A 22,380-nucleotide genomic window follows, 5' to 3' on the forward strand; every position below is an offset into this window, starting at 1 on the left:
GAGTTGGACCCATTAAGGATAATAGACGGCAACCTACCTCGGGTGCAGACAGGTCGGGCATGCACCCTACTATGTCCCTCACCCCGATGTACACAAGGCTACCGCTACTAAACAGTTCGAGGCCACGGTGGCCGATTAAGGAACACCCACTTCGGAAGTTCAATACGGTAGGCTAACAGCTCGGAGTGAATGACCACTTCGACAAAATAAATTGCACAAACTTTTGGCAAAAAGAAAAAATCTTTTCATTGCAGAGGATCCATTACATAAACTCCATTAAGGAACGTGTTGGTTTCAAGAAAGAAAAAGGGGGAAGATTAAGTTTACAAATACGGGAGCAAACTACTTTGGAAGCTCGTCGCCTCTGTTAGGGACCTCCTTGGGGGCAGTAACTGGGCCAACATCCTCTACCTCATCTTCAGTGCCCTCATCTTCAGAGTCTGGATCATCTTCGGACTGACGCACGATGTCGTCAATGATCCGGGACGTGGTGATGGCGCTCGTATCCAGGTCGGGGTAGAGATGCCTGATCAGCCACTGACTAAGCTTGAAGCCCTTACGGTAGGCCTCCGTCATCACGTCGTCGAACCTTGAAGAATTGACGTAGTCAAGGACGGCCTGAGTCTTGGTCTACTCGAGAGCACCCTTGAAGATTGCAGCCTTCTCTCTTATGTCTTCCTGGAGATACTCCACTTCATGCTCCAGCTTCCCCTTCGCCTCCTTGAGGCCTTGCACATCGAGCTTCAAGGCGTCCCGCTCAGCCTTGAGGCTGTTCACCTCAAGCCCTAAGGCCTCCTGACCGACCTTGAGACCGTTCACCTCGGCCCTTAGCTTGTCCTTGTCTCGGACCAGCTCCCCCTTCTCTGCCATTAACACCTCGATGAAGCTCTTTTGAACCAAGGTGTCACTCTCCAGGCGATGGATCTGGCAGTGAGCTGCCCTCAACTCGGTATGGGCTGCACGAGATGACCTTTCAGCCTCCAGAGCCCGCCTCAGGTGCCGATCTGATTGAAGAGTCAAGGCGCGAATGGCGGTGTTCACCTGCAAAAGGGAAACCGGTCAAAAGGGAAACCAAAAAAAAAGAAGAAAGAAGAAAGAGAAAAAGAAAAGAAAAGAGAGACTCACCACCATAGTATGAGTGGCAGCTTGGGCACCGAGCTGACCAGGAGTGAGTTTGGCCCACTCGCTGACCTCCCCTGGGTATGCAGCCAGCTTGCTCTTGTCCAGGCTGCACTAGGGGTTCAGAACAGTTTGACTCCCCTGGCCCTCCGAGCTGGATGTCGTCATCTCCACGTTGTGAGTGGAACTCTCAGAGGCCTCGGCGGCCACCTTGGCAGGACGAGCCCCGGCAGTAGCCTCTACAGCACGAGCCTCGGCAGCGCTCTCAGAAGCAGGCTCAGTAGGCTTGGCATCAAATTCGGTGGGCCTAACAGCAGGCTCTGCTACTGCCTCGGGCCTCTGAGGCACCGCCTCTCCTTCCAAATCGATGACAGGCTTCCCTGCCACCTCGGGCCCCAGAGCTGAAGTCTGTGGAGGTTGGGCCTCAGCTGAAGCTTGCGGGGACTCAACGCACGCCTTCTTGGCTATGCGTTTCTTTCTCTTCATCTGGCAGAAGAGCTTCTGGTTGTCTATTCTCTCCGCCTCCATGGGACCTACAGCAAAACATGACATCAGTAACCCGAAGTAAACATACGAACAAAAAGCCGAAGTGAAGGAAAACCTACCCGGGCTCAAGCTCGCCTGGACGAGCTTCTCCTCATAAGTGAAGTCTTTATAATCCAACCCGAGCTAAGCCAGTGACTGGAGCACCTTCTTGGTTTTCCCGTCCAGGATGACACCAGGGTCTTGAACGGCTATCCTCCAATCGGTGGGGAAGGGCCACCCCGTACTGCTCCAGACTACGAAGTAGTCCCACTTCCAAGCTGGGACTTTGCTCGGGAGCTTGTGCATGAGTTTAAAACCCGGGCGGGGGGACAGGTAATAGAATCGCCTATGCCCGAGGAGAGAACCCGAAGCGCTCTTCTTTATGGCCAAGATGGTGCTGAGAATATCTAAATCAGGGAGAGGGAACGGTCAAAGCAAAGAGAGATGGACCCCACCACATTCCGTATGGAGTTTGGGTGGAGTTGGTCCAGGGTAATGTTGAAGTGTACCAACACCTCAACGATCAAAGGATGAAGAGGAAGTTGGAGCCCGGCTATCAGTTGCTCCCTAAAGATCACGATCTCGTTAGGACCGTGCTCCCATGGGAAGTTGCCAGTGGGAAGGCTATACGAGTATTCCTTAGGGAGGTGGAACCTCTGTATGAGGTCCTGAAGCCTCTCCGAGGTCATTATGGAAGGGTTGAACTGATCTGGCTCCCGACCTCGGTGAGAGGCGGACGCCAGATGACCCGAAGCCACCCGTACTTCGGATGGTTGAGCAGCAGAGGAGCCACCCCGAGCCGAGGTACCCACCTTGGGCTCGTCGATAAGACTGTCTACACTAGACGACATAGTGAACTAAAGGGAAGAAACAAATTGAAAAGAGAAAAGAAGCTCGGGGTGAATCACCAAGGAAACGCAATCGGACTGGGAGAACGGGACAAATTGGAAGACCCGAACTAAGAGACCTCCGACGTGAGCTCAAACGCTAATGACAAGAGCTTTGTGGCGAAGGAAATGGCCATGGGTCCCTCTATTTATAGCCGCAGTTGCGGGTTCCTCGAGGCGAAAATGGTTTAGCGCATTTTTTACGTCTGCAAAGTCCAAATCGCGTGAGATCCGCGCGTAATCTAAACGCAACTCGGGTCTTCTTTTGATCAAACCAGGCGCTAAACCGGTCTAGCTGGACGGAGTGTGTGACAAAGCGGCATGAATACCAACGCCAAATCCACCTGGCGTGTCATGACCTCCCCACGCTGGGTCATTGCTGCCAGCGCAGGGAGTGGGGGGCAATTGATGGAGGGTGATTTGGCCCGACCTCGCAACACGGGTACACAACTCGAAGGGAAAGTCCCACCGAGTACAGCTCGGCAACTCGGCGGGTAAACTACTCGCCGGGAGCCGCCTTACCCGCACCTCCTCCCCGGGGTTAAGGCACTTCGGGACGTCTCGAGTTTGGGACGTCCTGACCTCTCTTAAGGCTCGAGCTCCCCCTAATGGACCTCGGGCCACTCCTAGGCAAGAACGCACCGATCCGTCTCTGGACACCTCAGGTCAGCCAGCTTGGCATAACCTGCTACAGGTAGCTCGTCACTCAAGAGACAACCCAGCTCAGGGTGATTCGCGGAAGGGCAGTTCGGTATACCACAGGAAAGCTTCCTGCTCGACCGACGTACCCAACAAATCTGTGGATAGCAGACATGTCCCTCGTCAGATAGCATCGCGCCTGTCACCTTCAGAAAGGTGTCTCGCGCCTGACAGGCACGTACCCTTCAACGACGGCCCCGCGCGTGCCACCTCAGCCTTGCTTGTAAAGGTTGTGGCAGGCTGACAGTGGCGGTTATACCTGCCCTGTCAGAAGTCAGAGGGCCTGAAGCAATGGAATTCGGTTATAAGGGGATCATTCTCAAGGAACAAGGTATCTTCGAATCACCTGCGCAATCTTCACTCTTAGCCTTCATTTTCCCTTTGCTTCTTGCACAAAATACTGACTTAATCATCGGAGTGTTCCTGCCGGGCAAAACCCCGGGAGTTCTTCTTCTTCCTCTTCGTTTCAGGTACCTCTCAGGAGCCACGTGAATGCCAGCTAGGAGTGACCGGATCACGCTACATCAAGTATTGTTTGGATAGCCCATGTAGGTTGATATTTTTTTCTTTTTACATCACTTGGATGTGGTTGAGATTAGATTCATTGATCTAAGAAACCATTTTGAAGGCCTAGATCTTTGGGTTGATTGGACATTATTTAAATGAGTCAGATCAAATGAAATCTTGATACATCATTTGGATGGTTGGAATTAATTGATTGGTCCTACGATGCCATTTTGATGACCTCATGTGTTATTTGATACATCACTTTATTTGGTTCGGATTTTTCAGAAAAGTTTGTGATTTTCTTGAATGGACAATATTGGTTGAAAATCTTCATGCGTTGTTTGGATGGCCCAGATTATTTAAATCTTAGTACATCATTTATATTGCTTATTTTTTTTAATTTGAATAATTTAGTATATCATTTGCCTTACCACTTATATAGTTATATGGCCCATATTACTTGAAATCATTGGATATCACTTTGATTTTCGAGACTGATCTTAGGGCATGTGTTCAATGGTCTAGATCTTTGGTTAGAAAAATCATTATTAGAAATGTCTCCTTTAGCAATTTTAAGGGGATATAAATGAAAATTAAAAACAAAAAACAAAAAACAAAATTATCCTCTAAAGTAGACAACGGCATTGTAGGATTTTAGACATGTCTAACAATGCACAATTGCACATGACATGCAAAATGGGAATACACAACTCCTTAATAGAAGCCAAAAAATACCTCCTTAATAGAATAGTGAAGTAAGGGGTTGTTTGTCACTTTATCATGAAATAAAAGTATAAGGGACCAAGTGTTACAAACAATAACTTATCAAAAAAAAAGTGTCACACAAACAATAGCATAGGGAGCCCAACTGTCAAATCCCCCTTAAAGTGTACAAGGAGAAGGGGTCCTTGTGATGTACTCTGTATTTTATGTTCAGACTCACACATCATAATCCCTAGATTTGTTAGTGTGGGAGCCAAACGGATTCAGATCCAATTACTTAGCTTCTATTTGTTTGTAGTTGCAGTAGGAGTGCAAATGGGTTTAAGTGTAAATTTTGATTTAGTTGTATTTCATGTCTTAATGTCTTATTTTGTCAGTTTTGCTTGGGAGTAATATTTGAAGTAAAATGGAAAAAAAAAATAAAAGGTAAAATGATGTGGTCTCAACTTTACATGACAGAAAATGAAAGCAAGAGGAAGGGTTATTTATTTGTAGTGTAAAATAGGAAGTTAAATAATGTGGCATCCACTTTATGAAACAGAGAATAAAGGTCAAAGGAAAATAATGTAAATTTTGCTTCAATTTTTGAGAAACAAAATAAACCGGTGCTATATTTGTACTGTAAAGCAAAAGTTGCAAATTTTGCATCAGGTGAGAATGTGAATCATGATTACAAACACATGCAAATCTGAAATAGGTGCAATTTTGTATCTCATTAAATGTTTGCTGCCAAAAAGAAAAAGAACCCTATATTCATTTTAACACCAAGTTCTACTTATTTGTGACATTAAATTCTTAAAACCAGAGTTCGTTAAGTCACTAGGTCCTTTTGATTTGTTTGACTTACCCTATTCTCTATATCAACCGGCTAAGGATTAAAATATTTTTTTATGAATAACCAAGGATTAAAATATTGATACCGTGATACTTTTATATCCTTAAGTGGGTATCGGTGTATATCAATATGACCCATTTTTTTATTTTATTTTATATGTATTAAAGAGTCCTACATAATATTTAAAAGTTTTAAAATTTTAAACAAATCTTATATTCATATACAAAATATATGTATATACACTGATACAAATACAATACACCCAATACAGGATCAATATTTTAATCCTTGAACAGACCGAGTGTCCACTTTGAGATGAATAGATTCATGGTTTGCAGTTTTGGACGTAGATATTGGTGAACCTGGAAACCACTTCTCCCATGAACATTTCTAGGAGATGTCAGATTCATTGATTACATAAAATAAACACGGAATCCCACTTCTTGCAAATCGTTTTGACATCTATCAGAATGTAACAACCTCTTTCCTCATTCCATGTGACATGTTGCAACCACCAACACTCAGCCTTTGCTTTACCTATAGATTTGAAGATAATTGGAGTGTAGACTGTGTAGTGTTCGATATGGACAAGGTCATCAGTTTCAGAATTAAAACTCATTATACCCAGTTGTTGTTTGGATCCCACACTCAACTATCAGCCCTTCCAAATGTCAGAGAACCTTATCATCTTGTAGGCTGTGTTTGGGTTGAGTTCCATAAGAATTTTCCCTCAACCACCTGGAAAAATTGACATCCTGACCTCTCACAAGGAGATATGGTGCTACAACCACTGGCACAAAGTGGGAAATAAAAGAAACTCTTTTTCACCAAGTTGCAAAAGGTTCCTAAGAAGGTGAAGTAGATTTGAGGTGGCACACGTGGGCCCTTTACAGAGCTTAGACCCATCTGCGGTCATGGACGACAAAAATGTTCCAATTACAATTAACTGCTGAAGAAATGGCCAACTTTGTTTTTATTTTTCTTTCAAGTAATGTTGCTAAAAGGCTGCTGAATTTAAACAAATCCATCTCCACCTTTTCATTTGTAAGATAGAAAAGCATTCAGCAGAGCTATAGGATTCCTACAAAATGCAAAAGTTCAGAGAGTATAAAACAATCCAACCACGCTGGAATTTTGGATTTTTGGTGTGTGTATATGCGTAGATGACTAGATGAATTAGGTGGGAGGGAATGAGGGATCCCTTGCATTAGAATATATATTCCAATGTGCGAGAGAACAAGAGATGAATGGCTACAAGGAGCTGTTGCAAATATGTGGTCAACTTTTACACAACATTGATCTTTCTTTTATTTCCTAAAAGGATAGTAAATCCATGCACATAAGAAGGAATATTTAGAGATATCTGCACCGAATAAGGTCTCCCTTTTTGTTAAAAGAACATTTACACGATGCTAGATAAGGTTGCTTTTACAAAGCCTACACTAGCAGAAAGCAAGTGCAGTGATATGCATGTGAGAGAGAGAGAGAGAGACTATCTTCTTCCAAGTTTCACTTTTCCACGATCAGTTTTCAGGGGCTCTGATGCTCAAAAGAAATGAAGCATCAAATCAACATTCCTTATTTTCTGAATCCAATAACTTTATTCCCAAAAACACAAAAAAAAAAAAGTATACAATCCTTCCGGCCAGCCAAACCATTTGTATACCAAGTCTTCAACATAATCATTTATTTTCTTTCATTTCTAAATCAGCTTTAAACTAAACATTAAAAGCTCAACCCCACAATGCATGGTGGTTACAACCCCCAAAAGCTTAGCATAACCACTGGACATCCCATGTCATTTTACCAAGAAATTAGCATCTCAAAGGCAAAAGTGAATAGGTGATACCTGAAATCCCTATTCATCATTCAGTGTGTATAACCTACGGATTATTGCTTGGTTGCAATAGTTAAATCTAGGGTTGACAAACATGGGAAGGCAGGTTCGAGTCTGAGGGCAAATGCAAAAAATAAAAACGTCAGAGTTGGATGTGTATCTAGTCTACCCTTCACAAGACCCCAGATAGCCGGGACCATCATTGGGTGATGGCTCCTTTATCCTCGAGATCATTATGAATAGTAATTCATTCTTCTTCCTAACTGAAGATATAACCTTTCTGAGAGCAAATATATATAGTAGCCGACCCCATATAGTTGGGATAAGGCTTGGATGATGATGATGTACTTACAGTAAACATACATCTTAGAGCTGACTACAGCATATCAATCAAGATATGTCAAACTAGCACCTTTACTTAGAGAATCCTAGTAGAAAATCTCCGTTTATATTAAAGTGGATTGTACGCTTCTTCTGGATAAGCTCCAGGCTCCAGCTGAACTATGTCATGTTGAGGTTGGTAGAAAATTGCTGTATTTCATTTCTTAATAAATTTCTCCTTTCCCCTTTTTATTCTATAACAAGGCAGTAGGCATTTCAACTACATTAAACCATAGCTCCATTGAATGGTCACCTGTGTTTACTGAAACTTGAGGTGCTGTTTCATGCAAGTTTAGATATGGAACAGAAAAATTAAACAGAACGACAGAAAAATATTACTCAACAAAGCAATGTCAAGTAGCTTGACAGTGTGCTGTTTTAGGAATGAAATTAAAAAAATTCAACTGCCTGACAAGGAGCTTGACAGTGAGAATGAAATTAAAAAATTCAACTGCCTGACAAGCAGCTTGACAGTGAGAATGAAATTAAAAAATTCAGCAAACTCTATGGCTGATGGTCTTTCAAAGCAAGGGGTAAACAGGGAAAGTTTGTATTGGGCTCAATTGTAGACTGAATCTGTTTTCTATTTGTCTTTCTACCTGCTGTTAGGAGAGGACGCAGCTCGTGCCTCTCCATGGGAAGCTTGTAACTGCATTAGTTTTCTATTAATGAAACTTATCTTGTTATTTATCAAAAAAAAAAAACATAGCAATGTCAAGTGTACTGAGAAGAACATGGTTGCATAGACCAGTCCATAATTAGATAACTACATGGTACTAACCTCAAACTTCTTTAAATGACCTCTTGTAGAACCAGATCGGAGGGTATAAAGGTAGTTATGACCATGTAGAGAAGAAACAACCAAGATCATATTTTCTTTTTGAGAAAGTACCAAGTTCATATTTTCAGTTGTTTATCTACTGACAAGGACAAGTTGTCATCCCAATGTAGCAAGATGTTCCAATGATTGAACTTAAGTCAGTTGATCAACATCATATATTTGAAGTTGGAACAAATGAGGTGCATATCACAAGAGGATAAAATGCTACATTGAAGAAAACAGTGAATGTTTTTATTATCATCAAGAGAGAGAAAGAGAACCTTAAGTCTGAACCTTGTTTATATTGAGGCACCATTTCTAGATAAAATATTTTCCAATGCTTGAGATTTTCATCATTGTAAAACACATCAACCAAAGGCAGCAATTTAGACCAAAAACAGATCAACAGTTCCCTTCATGGTTTAGCAGCCCAAGGTAGTGCTCATGCCCAAAACCCAGAGTTTAGAAAAGTATGTTGGACAACATGAAAGTGAAAACGCACAAGGTAATGTTGATTTCCCATCATATTCATATTTGACAAATAATTAACAAATTCTCACCTGTAGAGTAATTTTTTTATGAGTCTCACCAGTAGAGCAATTACAGTAGCATTTTCACTTCCATGTTGTCCAACATACTTTCCTAATCTCTGGTTTAGGAAACAAAAGAAAAAACCAATGGACCATCTGGAAAGTAAAAACCAACTGGATTGAAACCGTATTATTTCAGTTTTCCATCGTGTTTGAGAGTAGTGAGAACATGTGTTAATCATCATCTAAAATGGAGTTTTTTTGTTAGGAATGATAGTAAAAGCAGAAATGTCCTTTTAGGATTTCAGAAAATATTCATCTTCTTGACATGATTCAATTTCTGAAGATGAAGTTGCTATTCATCTTCTTGACATGATTCAATTTCTGAAGATGAAGTTGCTATGAATAACTGAAATGAAATGACTTCAATCCTTGTAGTCTCCACACCTCCCCCAACTTATTCCAATGCAAAGCAGGCATACAACCACCCCATTAACTACAACCAGATTGGTACTTTTATAGAGACCTGACAATGGCTTATCCTCTTCAACCAACCTCATATCTCCCATGTTAAACCATCTCTTCCTCATCCTCTGTAGCTATTCAAAGTTCAAAGTATAATCAATCCAACCCAGCAAGCCTACCATGGTATCATCATGGGTAACTGGGTACTCCCTTCAACAACCAAAATACCATTCACAGTAGCGTGCATTAGTAAAGCAGTTCCCATAACTACAACAAAGATCAGAATGATACCCAAAATCGATGTGTCAAACATATCATTCATCTTCGCCATTTATGAGTATAATTTCATTGTGTTGTATTTCTACAATTACCTAAAAACTTGAACCCCATAAGGAAGTAAAGTCACTTCAACAGGAATTCAATGAGAGAAAATGATTTACCTGAATATTAACATTCGAAGACCACGTAAATACTTGAAATTAAATTAAAAACAGAAAAAAAAGGGGGGGGAAGAGGCTATTAACAAACACTACATAAGCGAGAAAATAAAAAGATCATTGGCTTTTAGGTACCGAGAGAATCTGACTAGATAATTGTGCCTGTCGCTCGCGAAATCGCCTTTTCAGGTAGGTTTCGAGGATTTCCATGACGGATATGAATCGCTTCATTTCTTCCAACCTTCGATTGAGCTCTGCCTCTCGAGCTCTGGCCCGTTCAAGCCGAGCTTCAGTCTCAGCCAAACGACTTCTCCGAGCTTGTGCTACTGCATTCTCCTGCACCGTTTGAGATCTCCACGGGATCAAATCTTCTAGTAAAAGAAAGCGCTATTGATCCAATCACATCCCGGAAACCCTAAATTGGCCAAAACAATTACCAAAACTCGATAGAAGAACTAAGCGGAGATTCTGAGCAGAAATGGGAACAACCAGAGAACAAACGTAACCTATAATTTGTGTTTTTACTAAAAACACCTCTATTATTTGCTACCAATTTATTTAATCGCCCTTTCATCAATAACCGTTTGCATTGCTAAGCTGTCAAAAATGTTCCCGTGACCACCTGAATCAGAATGGAGCCATCAGCCATGGTTATTTATTCTTCCAAAATTATCCCTAATACTTCATCTCAAGGATTATAGAGAAGAGGCAATGTTTGATTTTAGCGGGACGTCGAAGACGGAGAACATCTGGTGTTTTCATTGTAACAACTTAACAGAGAATAAAATTGACGGGATGGAATTGTCGTTCATATTTTATCAAGGGTTTTTAGCCGTTAACCAGGACCTTCGATCCATCAGCCATGTGTGCCATCAAGAGTAGAACAAAAGTAGGCTCAAACTCAAACTGCTTCAGCAGCGAATCTATTACATACTTCATCTGAACAAAAGCCATATTTTTCCTCAGGCACACCCTGCATCCAGCTTGAAACACCGGGAACTTGAGGCGCCGCTCGGACCCAAGACACAACGTTCGTTTAATCGGACGATCAACTTCTTTGTCTTTCTTCTCTCTCCAAAAGCAGAAAGTGAAAGAGTTGATGTGTTGCTGATGCTGACGCTATGACGCAGGCGTCCAAACTTTGTGAAGTCTTCTTGCCACTCTTGTTCAACTCTGATTGGCTGTTTTTAAACCATTTGAATTCTCCTTCGATTTGAAGATATATAAATCCTCAAATAATAATCACGATGCTAAGGGTGGATTGACTGGCTTTTACCCTTGGATGCAGAAATTGACAGTAACACCACACAGCCCACGCTAGTCTCTATTATGTTCACTATACGAAGGAGGGTTAGTTGCAATAATGATGATTGATGAGTAAAGGGGAAATAGTCCCAGCCAACGCTAATCTCTGTTATGTTCACTCGACTAAGAGTTATCAACGCCAAACGTTAAGAAAGAAGCCACCAGAGGAGGAAGACGAATGGCCATATTTGATATTTTCAAAAAAAAAATATTTCATTTTAATTATTATATAAAAAATATTATTTTTATTGATATTAAGGGCAACTTTAAATTTTATGGGTAAACCTCCCCTAAAATTTGTTTTGGGTGTTGCTGAAACCTCTACTAAAGTTTTAGTAGATCCCCTTTCTTATAATTATCTAAAAAAGGCATGAAAATGTTCAAAATACCCATACAAACCCTTTCAATTTCTTTTTTGAAATAGACTTATTTTTCAAAATTTTCCTTTATATCAATCGCTCAAAGGTAAAGCTGCAACTTTAAATTTTCTTCTTTTTATTGTTTATAAAGTTTGTATTATTTTTCCATAAAATCAGCCTCAATAGTAATTTCATGGGTATTTTAGACATTTTTTAATTTTACTTTGCGAGGCCTTGCTGAGTCTGACTTAGTCGGGGCAAAGCTCCTTCCAACAGCATTTATAGCCTTGTGTTGGGAATATCTCTGTAGTTATGTAACTTATTTCATGGGAGATATTCACAAGGTTGCAAGGGGCTGTTTCCCATGAGGGCTGATTTTGCTCTTCAACTTGGACATTTGCACTAAAAAATGTTTAAATTATTGGGTTTTTTACAAAAAAAAAAAAAAACTAAAAAATCATATATGTTTAGAAATACTCGCTCTCTCTCCATGGATGGTTAAGGGGCTGTTTCCCATGAGGGCTGATTTTGCTCTTCAACTTGGACATTTGCACTAAAAAATGTTTAAATTATTGGGTTTTTTACAAAAAAAAAAAAAAACTAAAAAATCATATATGTTTAGAAATACTCGCTCTCTCTCCATGGACTACCATCTGAAGCAATGGAGAAATCTGCATGAGTCATAAGAACCCCCTTGTGCGAAGATACCAAGTCTCCTCCTTGAACCACATCAGGAACCATTTAGGTATGCTCTCCCATTGTTTGTACCTGAACCTAACAGTAAGATCAGCAACCTGTCAGTATTCCCAAATTCGACAGCTCCTCCTTCCCATCTTTCCATTTTCTCAACTAACCCAGGGCCAAGTTCAAACCCCACCCAAAATCAAAACAAAACAGAACTGAACTACATCTACCCTAAAACCGAAACAGAGTATTGGTTGCTGATTCCCCCACCAGTGGTGAAAAAAGCCAGAGAACCTTGAACTGGGATTTTATTCAATGTTGGAAATATATTAAAGAAACATATCTTTGGAGCAATTATTACAAAGTGCAATGTTTCTAATATCTGAACTTGTGACAGCAACACGATATCATCGTCCATGCCTTCTCCAGGAAGTCTTTGCTTTATAAATCCCTAACCAAATACAAAGAAAGAGTAAGAAAAGGGGTTTTGATCAGGAAATATAATCTTGTTATAGTTGTTTACCAAATACAAAGAAAGAGTAAGAAAAGGGGTTTTGATCAGGAAACGTAAAGGTGGGTATTGTCGTTAGTGTCTAGCTTTCTTTTTTTATTTTTTTATCAAGGGCAATTTTCTCCAAAAATTTTTAAATTTTGTCTCGCTCACTCATTTGGTCATAATTTTCTAAACCCAACTGAACTTGCAAATTTATCAAACTTTGTCATTTATTTTGCAAAAAGTCCTAAATTATTTATGTGATCAAAATTTTATAACTAATAAACAATTTAAAAAGTGCAATGGAGGCAAAGAATAGGAAAAACTTGGAAAGTTTTAATATTATAAGAAAGTGAAATGATAAGTGCAAAATGCAAAAAAAAAAACAAGAAAATAGAAAAAAAAAAGATTAAAAAAAGGTGGACAATATCATTCTATTTTTTTTGGCACACAAAAGCAGCTTCATTGATTAGAAAATAATTGTACATGATTGTGGGTAGTAGAATGATATGCTAGAGTGACTTTACCCTTACAAGCAAAGTAAGTAAAAAGATGGGCCATTGGATTTAACTGTCTATTTACATGAATAAGCGAAAAGGATTGAAAACTAAGCAGCAGCCTCCAGATGTGAGCCCAGTGCATCTGTTCTACCCATGTGACAACATGACCAAAATCCTAGTACTCATAACACTAAACATGTGAAATTTTTCTTCTTCTTAGACTTATTATCCAGAAAATCAGCATTAACAAGTGGCATATCCCATCAAGAGTAGATTTTTTCTAGTAAAAGAAAATAACATTAAAGAAAAGAGAATAAAAAGGAAGGTGACAAGCAGTCACCTGAGAGAAAGAAGAGACGTAACTTCATCTTCAAAGACCAACCCCAAACCCCTTGACAATCCAAATCAAGGCAGCCACAAAACAAAAGAAATAACAGCACAGTACAAACAACCAAAGAATTACCGAATTGATCGAGCACTTATTTAGAACCCTCTTTACTTCACCAATTCCCCTATAGACTTTCTTCAATTTCTTCACATTCTTAGTAGGCTTAATTCCAAACAAACCCCCTTTTAATATTGCACACACTTTTGAAACCTAAACTTTTCTATGGGTTTTTTGATTGTTGAATCTTCTTACAGCATTAGACTTCTTCAAATCCCTTGTAACCCTTTGATCATCATTAATTCTTTCCAGCTCCAAGACCACGTTCCTGTCAAAAAACTGATTTGGCTTCCCTTTTCTCTTAAAAGAACTTGGCTTTTTCTGATTAATTTCTGACCTTGAGTTGATAACAACCTCTTCGGAGTCCAAACTAGAATTTACTTTATCCTCTAAAGGCATCGGATATCTTTCTTCCAGATCCTAAAACATCTTCCTAGCAAAAACTTCCTCTCCAATAATATGCATCCGCAAAGATTTGCTTACTTCCACATCTATCTCAACCGCCTTTTCCAAATCAATCGTCCCTTCAATTGCATGTCTCATAAAAAAATCACTTCCTCATCATCAGAATCCCTACCTTTGTTCTTCACCTCCTTGACTATAGCCTCTTCCTGTAATGGTTTTGCTCTGTATTTTCTAATTCTTTTATAAGTTTTTGGCATCATTTTCCCCCTTCCTCTTTGAACCTTTGTTCTTCTCCTTCAATCCCATCCTAAAACTTCACAAAGTTGTCCCTGTCATTACTCACTTGAGATCCCCTTTTCATCCCCTCCCCAACATCAACCTCCTCTCTGAAACCAAACTAGTTCCCTCTCTCAGCTTTCCACCTGCAGCCATCCTTTCAAGAGGATCCAAGCCAACTGTCACACTTACACTATTCCCATCAACAACATTAATGTCCACCCTAGGCTCAATGTCAAGGATAGCCAACCCATCAAGAGTAGATTGAGCGGTTAATCCAATTTGCTCCCTTTGTAGTTCATCAAGAATAACAGCAAGACTGGGTATAATCAAGGTTCAAATGTCACAACATATCAATACGTATAGACCAATATGCAACAGTTTTCAGGGTCACTTGTACACTAGATAAGAGAAGTTAGGTTAGTTCAATGATATTTTTTTTGATAATTGAAGATGAATTTTAGTTCAATGATTTCAAAAGTTAGTAATTGATGTCATAGGTCCCCTGTCAAAATATCGATCCAAAAAACAGTAAAAAATTAGTTTTGATCAAAAGAAAGCATCGATACTTTGAACCTTAGGTACAATTCCCCCACTAAGAAAGTTAGCCTTGATAACCCCATATTCAGGTCATAAATGTATTAAAAGATGCATTACTTTCCTGATATCAAAGTGTTGTTTCAGGAACTTGATGAAACAATCAAACAAGGAATTTCCCAGGTGCACAAGCTCATATTAAGTCCATACATAGGTTGACAAAGCCAGCATAATCTTGTATTTTTCTTCTATTCTTGACTATAATAGAAGATTTCTATTTCAATTTGATACTGTAGTGACAAGTTGAACTGTTGGTACATCTTTTCCAAATAATCAAAGATCTCATGTGCAATTTCTAAGGCTCCTCATGGAATAGCAACATTAATTGTTAATGATCCAAGAACCCACAATGCAATCTTAGCATTGTCCACTCCACATTACTTACATCTTTAACATCAGATCATTGGGTTTATGGGTTAAACCATCAATATATCTTTATTGGCCTTTGCCTTCAACAAAGAATTGGAAGTTTAACTTCCAAAGAGCACAGTTTGTTTTATTAAACCAAATAGACAAGAATTCTCCCTTCTCTGGAGACATTTTTCTGAAGGATTCTGTAGCTAAAGGCACTGAGAAGCTTTGTTCTGAGGTGATAATTGGAAAGTTAGGAGTTGATTTGGGGCAGAGGGATATAGGTAACAAATTAAATGTTGCTAAGGTTGATGGTGGTGCAAAAATCCTGTTATCCAAGTAAAACCCATATTGCGCATGCTACTATAGTCTTTTCTCATTTAAAAGAAGGCCTAGTTGGGGCTTGTCCTACTAACAAATACAAAAAGGTGGTACAAGATAGAGGAATTAAAATCGAATCTTCTTGTCATATTGTTTCTGTTGGGATGGATCTTAAGACTGAAACAACCTTAAGAATAGACATTTTTTTTATCAATAACATAATTGAATTCATTAAAAAGGAAAAACTTTAGTACAGTGAAAAAGAGAAGGGATAAACACTCTTAGCCCTCCCCAACAAAAGATAAAATTACAAACAGCCCAAAATAAACTATTCCTTCCCACCCCTTGTTTAGCAAGTGTATCAGCAAAGGCATTTGCGTCTCTTTTGACCCAATTACAAATCGTGTCTACCCCTTTTAGCAATTTAACAGCTTTCCTCTTCTCATATATGTAACACCACCATCCATACTCCTCTTTTTGGAGCCAGCTAATGACAAGCTTCAAATCACCTTCAATTAACAACTTTCTGATACTCAGCTCTATAGACTTTTGAATCCCTTCAAATAACAACTATGATTTTCAGCCTTTAACAAGTCCCCAATTCCAATTGGACCTGAGTAGAGTGCAATAATATTTCATTCCTCATTTCTGAAAACTTCTCCTATGCCAAAGGACCTGGATTGCCTTCACTGCAACCATCAAAGTTAAGCTTAATAAAACCTCTAGAGGGTGAGGACAAAACAGGCCTCACCACCTCCTTACCTGGAGCAGAATCAGCTACCTCTTTCCATTTTCTCATCACTTTAATGCCATTAATGTCCTTAAAAAGATTCAACGACTTAACCCAGTGAACCACCTTAACGGTAATAGCTTCAATGACAGCTTCTCTACTTCTTTCTTTTTCAAGAAAGATTCTCCAGCTCCTCTCCTCCCAAATTGTCCAACACACTGCTGCCCTTGTGCATCTCCAAAGCATTCTTCCCCTCTTCTTTGAAAAAATTAGGAAAGTAGAAGCAAATAGGCTTTGTACATTAGGCGGAGGGTTCCACTTGCACCCAAACAAAGAAAAGAACCATTGAGAAGTTTAAGAACAGAGTTGGCTTGGAGGGAGATGAAAGGGAGGTTGGAGGAGATTTTGAAAAGAGAAGTGGCGAGAATCCAATGGAAAGGAAAGAAGAGAAGACTAGTAGTGTGAAAATTGATAAATTGGCTGAGAGGGATGTAGAGGTTGGAAAAATCTTTAGGTCTATGGCTCGTAGAGCTTTTGCTGAATTCAAGAGGAAGTGTGGGGAGGAGAGAATGAAGAAGACTATTACTGGGAAAGGAGAGGTTTGGGATGAGGAAGTTGAAGGGACGGATGATGAGCTTGTTGAGGAAGAACAATGGTGGTGCTTTTGGTTAAAGGAGTTCTCCCAAGTCTATCTTTTGAAGTGTGGTCATTAGTGGTAAGGGGAGAGATTTCATAGAAGATTTTTTGTCTACAGTGATTAAAATGTTTTCACTTTGTTCGTAGTATTGGTGTTTTTGTCTCCTTTGTGTTGGGCTAAGGTGTTGCCTTAGCACCTTATTGGTGGTTGTATTCAGTTTTTCTTTCTTCTAATAAAATTTTTCTTTTTATCATAAAAAAAAATAGAGAATAAGAATAGAAACTATACCACGATTTACAGAAGAACTCTTGGTTGATCAAAGTAACCCTTGTATAGCTTCAGACAGCTCCAAAAAAGGATGCACAAAGGTCCTCTTGAACTCAGTGAAATAGATTAGTGTCACAGGTCTTGGATCTTCAATGAAAAGTCAATGGAGTGACCCGCTCTGGTGCCATGTCAGAAGCTGATTGTACAAGAGAGAAAACACATTTTTTGAGTGCGTTTAATGTCAAACCACAACCCAGAAAATGAACTTATATATTAATGATATAAAAGAATGAGAAAGGACAATTATATCCTTTTGTCACTAATACAAACACAGTTCTATATCTATGATACAGTACATATAGTCTATATTACAACAATGCTCCCAAGCATTATAAATGGAAAGATACATCATAAAAAGATAATCAGCTGACTGAGTTTCTACAATAGTATCAACTTTTTTAAATTCTTGGTTAAATTTAAAATGGAGACATATTGAGAGAGAGAGAGAGAGAGAGTTGAAATACCTTTGAGCTCAAGGATGATTTTTTAATTCAATCTTGAGCATAAATTTAGATTCAGTGCCCTTGACATTGTAACTGGAAATGAAGTGGAATAAAGGAGACATATTGAGCTTTGAAACTAGGCCTCTGATAGGAGGACCAAAAGCTTATTTGATGGTCACCATCTTCACCATGGCTATCTCATATGTGTCAATATGCATTCCTGCAACATTAAAATTCACCAATCATCTGTGAATCATGGAATCAGCAAAACAAAATGACGATGGAATATGCACCAAGAGTCATACTAGCCTGCAGGATCCCAATTTGATCATCTAAATTGTTGAGACAAAAGCTTCAACAATAATGTTGCTGAGGTGATGATTTAGCACACCCATTAAATGACTAGGCAGGTTTCATTGACCTGGGAAATTAGTGATTCACCTTCAAGATGTATAGTGGTGGTGGCATGATGAGCATTGAAGGTGGTTGACAAATAACCATTATATCTTTTCAACTAAATCTCTGGAGATATCAAGAACTTTTTGTCAACATTTTTAACCAGATTAAGCAATCCAGTGTCCTAATTCTGGCCTTTCTAAGCTCTCTCCAACAACAAAAGCATGGAACTGATTGTGAATCTCTACCCAACTACACCCAGGGTTCTTCTTCACTCCCCTTGACCGCATCAATTCCCTTACCTTTTTTGCCTCATCCCATTTTCCTGCTTCCGCATACATATTTGAAAGAAGTATGTAGTAACCACAGTTTTCTGGTTTAAGCTCAAACAGATGCTCAGCTGCCCATGCTCCCAACTCTATATTTCCAGTTGCTCGACATGCCCCAAGCAATGCACCCCAAACATTGGCATCTGGTACTATTGGCAGTCCCTTAATAAGCTCTTCAGCCTCTTTCATAAGGCCAGCTCGTCCAAGAAGATCAACCATACAAGCATAATGCATCTGTGTTGGCTCAATATCTTGAGAACACATCTGTTCAAAGTACCTCTGACCTTTCTCAACCATCCCACCATGGCTACAAACAGACAAAACAGCTATATAGGAAACTGAATCGTAGTCCACTCCATTCTCCTTCATTGCATCAAAGAGTTCAATTGCAACCCCTAACTGCCCTTGCATTCCATAACCTAAGATCATTGTATTCCATGAAGCTGCATCTTTGCATGGGATTCGATCAAACACCAGCCTTGCAAGGTCTACTCGTCCACATTTTGTGTACAGATCCAAAAGTGAGTTAGCAACAAAGAGATGGGAGTGGAAAAGCTTTCTTATCAGCAATCCATGGATCTCCTTCCCTTGTTTAATTGCACTTATATTTGCACATGCCTTGAGAACTCCCACAAAGGAAACTGTATCATGCTTCAGACCTATGAGCCCCATCTCTGAGAACAACTTTAGAGATTCTGAGCAGTGCTGACTCAGAGAGTAACCCTCTATCAGTATGTTATAAGATATTTCATCTCTATGAGAAATGTTAAAGACACTTCTTGCTAGGTTTAAGCACCTGCATTTGGCATACATGTCAGTAAGAGCATTTGATACAAATAAATCAAAGATGAAACCAGTCCGAATTGATCTGGCATGGATTTCCTTCCCTTGACGAAGCAAACCAATTCGTCCACAAGCAGGAAGTGCATTTGTGAAGGTAACAGAATTTGGGCATTCCCCATGCATCTGCATTTGTTTTATCAGATTTAGGGCATCTAACTCAAGCCTGTTCTGAGCAAAACCAGCCACCATTGTATTCCATGTTACAACATTCCATACATTCATTTTGCAAAACACATTAGATGCTTTCATTGAATGCCCCGATTTAGCATACATGTCGATCAATGAGTTAGCCACAAAAATATCAGATTCCAAACCTATCCTTATACCATACCCATGAATTTCCTTTCCCATGTTGAAAAATTCCAATTCTACCAACACAGGCAGCATACTTGAAAGGGTGATGGAGTTTGGTTTCACATCTGCAGCAACCATTAGCCTAAACATATACAAGGCATCTTTATGAAGCTTGTTATGGGTAAAAGTAGAAATAATTGCATTCCAAGAAACCACGTTCCTTCCAATCATTCCATCAAAAACTCTCTTTGAAGCACTCGAAATCCCACATTTTCCATAAACGTCAACCAGTGCATTGCAGATAGTAACTTGGGAATCCATACCAGATTTCACCACATACCCATGGGTTGTACTCGCCATTATCTCATCTTCAAGCCCAGCGCACACAGGCAACACACTGACAACACTAACGGAATTGGGCTTAAGCCCAGACGTCAACTTTAGTTCAAAAAACCAACAGAGTGCTTCTGGATAGTATCCATTATCTGAAAATGCCGAAATGATCGAATTCCAAGATACAATATCTCGTTCATGCATTTCATTGAACACCCGCTGCGTGTCCGATAAATTCTTTACACTCGCATAGAAAGCCAACAGGGTATTGGCCACAAAGACATCTCGATCAAAACCCAATTTAAATATTAAGGCATGGATCTCCTCACCCTTCTGAGATGCAGAATCATCCGCACAGACCGTGAGAACAAAGGGGAAGGTGTGATCATCAGGTCGAACGCCAGCCCGCAGCAGCCCATTATAGATGTCAAAAGCATCATACTGACTGCCGGCAATTGAGTAAACCCTTATAAGGGTATTCCACAAGAAGGCACCCTCGCTTTTGAGACAGCTCTGCTCGAAGAGTACACGAGGGGTGACAAAGTCTTCGAAGGCAGCGTAGTTTCGCATGAGGACAGCACATATACGAACGCTACTCTGAAGTGCGCCATGGAGAACAGCCAGAGCATGGGCTTGCTTAACTTGTTCGAGAGAGAGGGTTTCGGACAAGAAATGCGTCCATGTGCTGGCCGAGGTGATGGAAAGACAAAAATGTCGGGAGATGATTGGAATTCGCTTCCCACCAACCTTGATTGCTAAACGAGGGATTTTGGCAAACAACATTGGCAGGGATTTCTTCCCTCTATCTAAATACAAGATTCTACTTGTTACCATTACGAATCACACCAAAAATAAAACCACTGCCATATCCAAAAGAGGAGGCCATCACAATCTTTTGTTTGAAAATAGCATTTCAGAAATCAGAAGGACGACCTCAGGCTCGTTCTTCTTTAAGCTGAACTGACATTGACATTCCGACAACCTGGCTCGCTCCCCCGTTGGCACCAATCTCCGAAAGTTTTAGAAAATTCCGGTATCCTGTAATTTTGGGCTTAGTGCACTTTGGTCTTCGAATTCTAAAATGCGAAATTTCGAAATTTCAGACATAAACTGTCTAACATTAACTAACGGTTAAGTGACATTTGAAAAGATGTAAGGCTGTGTTTGGAATATGTATAAATCGATGATGTAAAAGTTTACACCAGGCGCGTAAATGAAAATCCATGTAAAAGTTTACTCTGGTTTAAATATCAAGTATAAAGTTTTGCATCGATTATTAATGTAAATATTATATCGATTTTATTAATGTAAAACTTTATACTTTTTTATCACAGTTTTCAAAATATAACGGTCACCTATTATATAGTTCAGTGTAAAATGTCATCAGTATGCATTTACACTAATAACATTTTACACCGGATCCAAATGAAGTCTAAATGTCCTTTCAGTATCATTTAATTCTCTTTATCAACCATTTAAATGTTGCTTTTCTTGAATAGAAGCAAGGATTTGGGACTGTTCCTTTTTTTTTAATTAAGATTTGGATAATTGATAAAGAGAATTAGATGACATTTGATGGGTATTTATATTTTTTCAAATGCCACTTAACAGCCAGATAGGTACTAAATTGACACATTTTGAAAATGGCACTATGCCCAAAGTAAGAGGTACTGATCAGAAAATTTCCCTTAAAATTATCTTTAAAAGGGTAAAAGACTCAAATCTCCCATTAGTTTTCTAATAAATACTATAAATTCCCCTTTTTTTCAAAGGAATTGAACATCCCTTCTTTAAATAAAACACCATTATATGTCTAACTCCTTTACCCTTAAATATTCTTTGAATATTCAATGCATTCACTATTCATTTCTGAACTGTTCTCTTCATTTGAGAACCAGATCTCCTTACCTTACGATCAACATAAGTACAAGATCCAACTAATATGGGCATTGTAATTCTCAGTTCATCCTTCCTCTCTCTCCATCGAAAAGATAGAAAAATATGCACCAATTTCCCTTTCGCATATTCAACATATTCAATGTTAGCAACATGATTTATCTATAAAGTTTGTACTCATCTTCTTTAGGACCCTCATTATAAAAGATCATTCAACCCGATCATAAGCATTTGATAAATCCAACTTCAAAAGAAAGTATGAAGTCTTACCTCACCTCTTGTGCTATCACTTTATTGTCATTTATATAGAGACCAGGGTTAAAATCATTTTGGTAAGGACCAATCATCTATTGCATGTATGGTTTAGCAATAATTTTGTAAAAAACATTGTTAATTGATGCTCAAGACTACAAATTTCTTTTCGAAGGGAATAAATAGAACCACCCTTTGCAGCCAAGGTCTTTCTCATTGTTTGAGTCTACTAGACTTCTACTTCAGTCATTTTGTCCCACGACCTCCTTATAAACCTATTCACTAAAAGACAAGGTATTAAGCTTTTTTTTAGTTTAACCACTTCAATTGTTATCAAACAGCCCCAACTACTCATGGGGCTCTTTGTTTTGTCACTTTGTTTTTGAATCTAAATTGTAT

General features: G+C 39.4%; 2 protein-coding genes across 5 annotated transcripts; both read right to left on the bottom strand.

Moving 5' to 3' along the window:
• Positions 1-9,629: 9,629 nt before the first annotated feature.
• Positions 9,630-13,950, bottom strand: LOC104611971 (uncharacterized). Its single transcript, XM_010279278.2, has 2 exons — positions 13,747-13,950; positions 9,630-10,152 (listed from the first exon to the last, which is right to left on the bottom strand). Exons 1-2 carry the CDS (start codon positions 13,948-13,950, stop codon positions 9,883-9,885), a joined length of 474 nt encoding a protein of 157 aa, XP_010277580.1. The 3' UTR covers positions 9,630-9,882.
• Positions 10,043-20,967, bottom strand: LOC104611925 (putative pentatricopeptide repeat-containing protein At1g69350, mitochondrial). 4 transcript variants are annotated; one of them, XM_088890568.1, is made up of 4 exons: positions 17,948-20,967; positions 17,660-17,858; positions 17,157-17,331; positions 10,043-10,180 (listed from the first exon to the last, which is right to left on the bottom strand). In XM_088890568.1, the coding sequence occupies exon 1, from the start codon at positions 20,665-20,667 to the stop codon at positions 18,202-18,204; it is 2,466 nt and encodes an 821-aa protein (XP_088746694.1). In that variant the 5' UTR covers positions 20,668-20,967; the 3' UTR covers positions 10,043-10,180; positions 17,157-17,331; positions 17,660-17,858; positions 17,948-18,201. The 4 variants fall into 4 exon arrangements, with proteins under 4 accessions (XP_088746694.1, XP_088746696.1, XP_088746693.1 ...); XM_088890570.1 differs by lacking the exon at positions 10,043-10,180 and adding an exon at positions 11,934-12,564 and having other exon boundaries at positions 17,160-17,331; XM_088890567.1 differs by lacking the exon at positions 10,043-10,180 and adding an exon at positions 11,934-12,564 and having other exon boundaries at positions 17,944-20,967.
• Between the last annotated feature and the right edge of the window lie 1,413 nt (positions 20,968-22,380).

This window comes from Nelumbo nucifera, chromosome 1 (genome assembly GCF_055504915.1).
Source record: "Nelumbo nucifera cultivar China Antique chromosome 1, China Antique-T2T, whole genome shotgun sequence".
In the NCBI taxonomy this organism is placed as follows: Eukaryota; Viridiplantae; Streptophyta; class Magnoliopsida; order Proteales; family Nelumbonaceae; genus Nelumbo; species Nelumbo nucifera.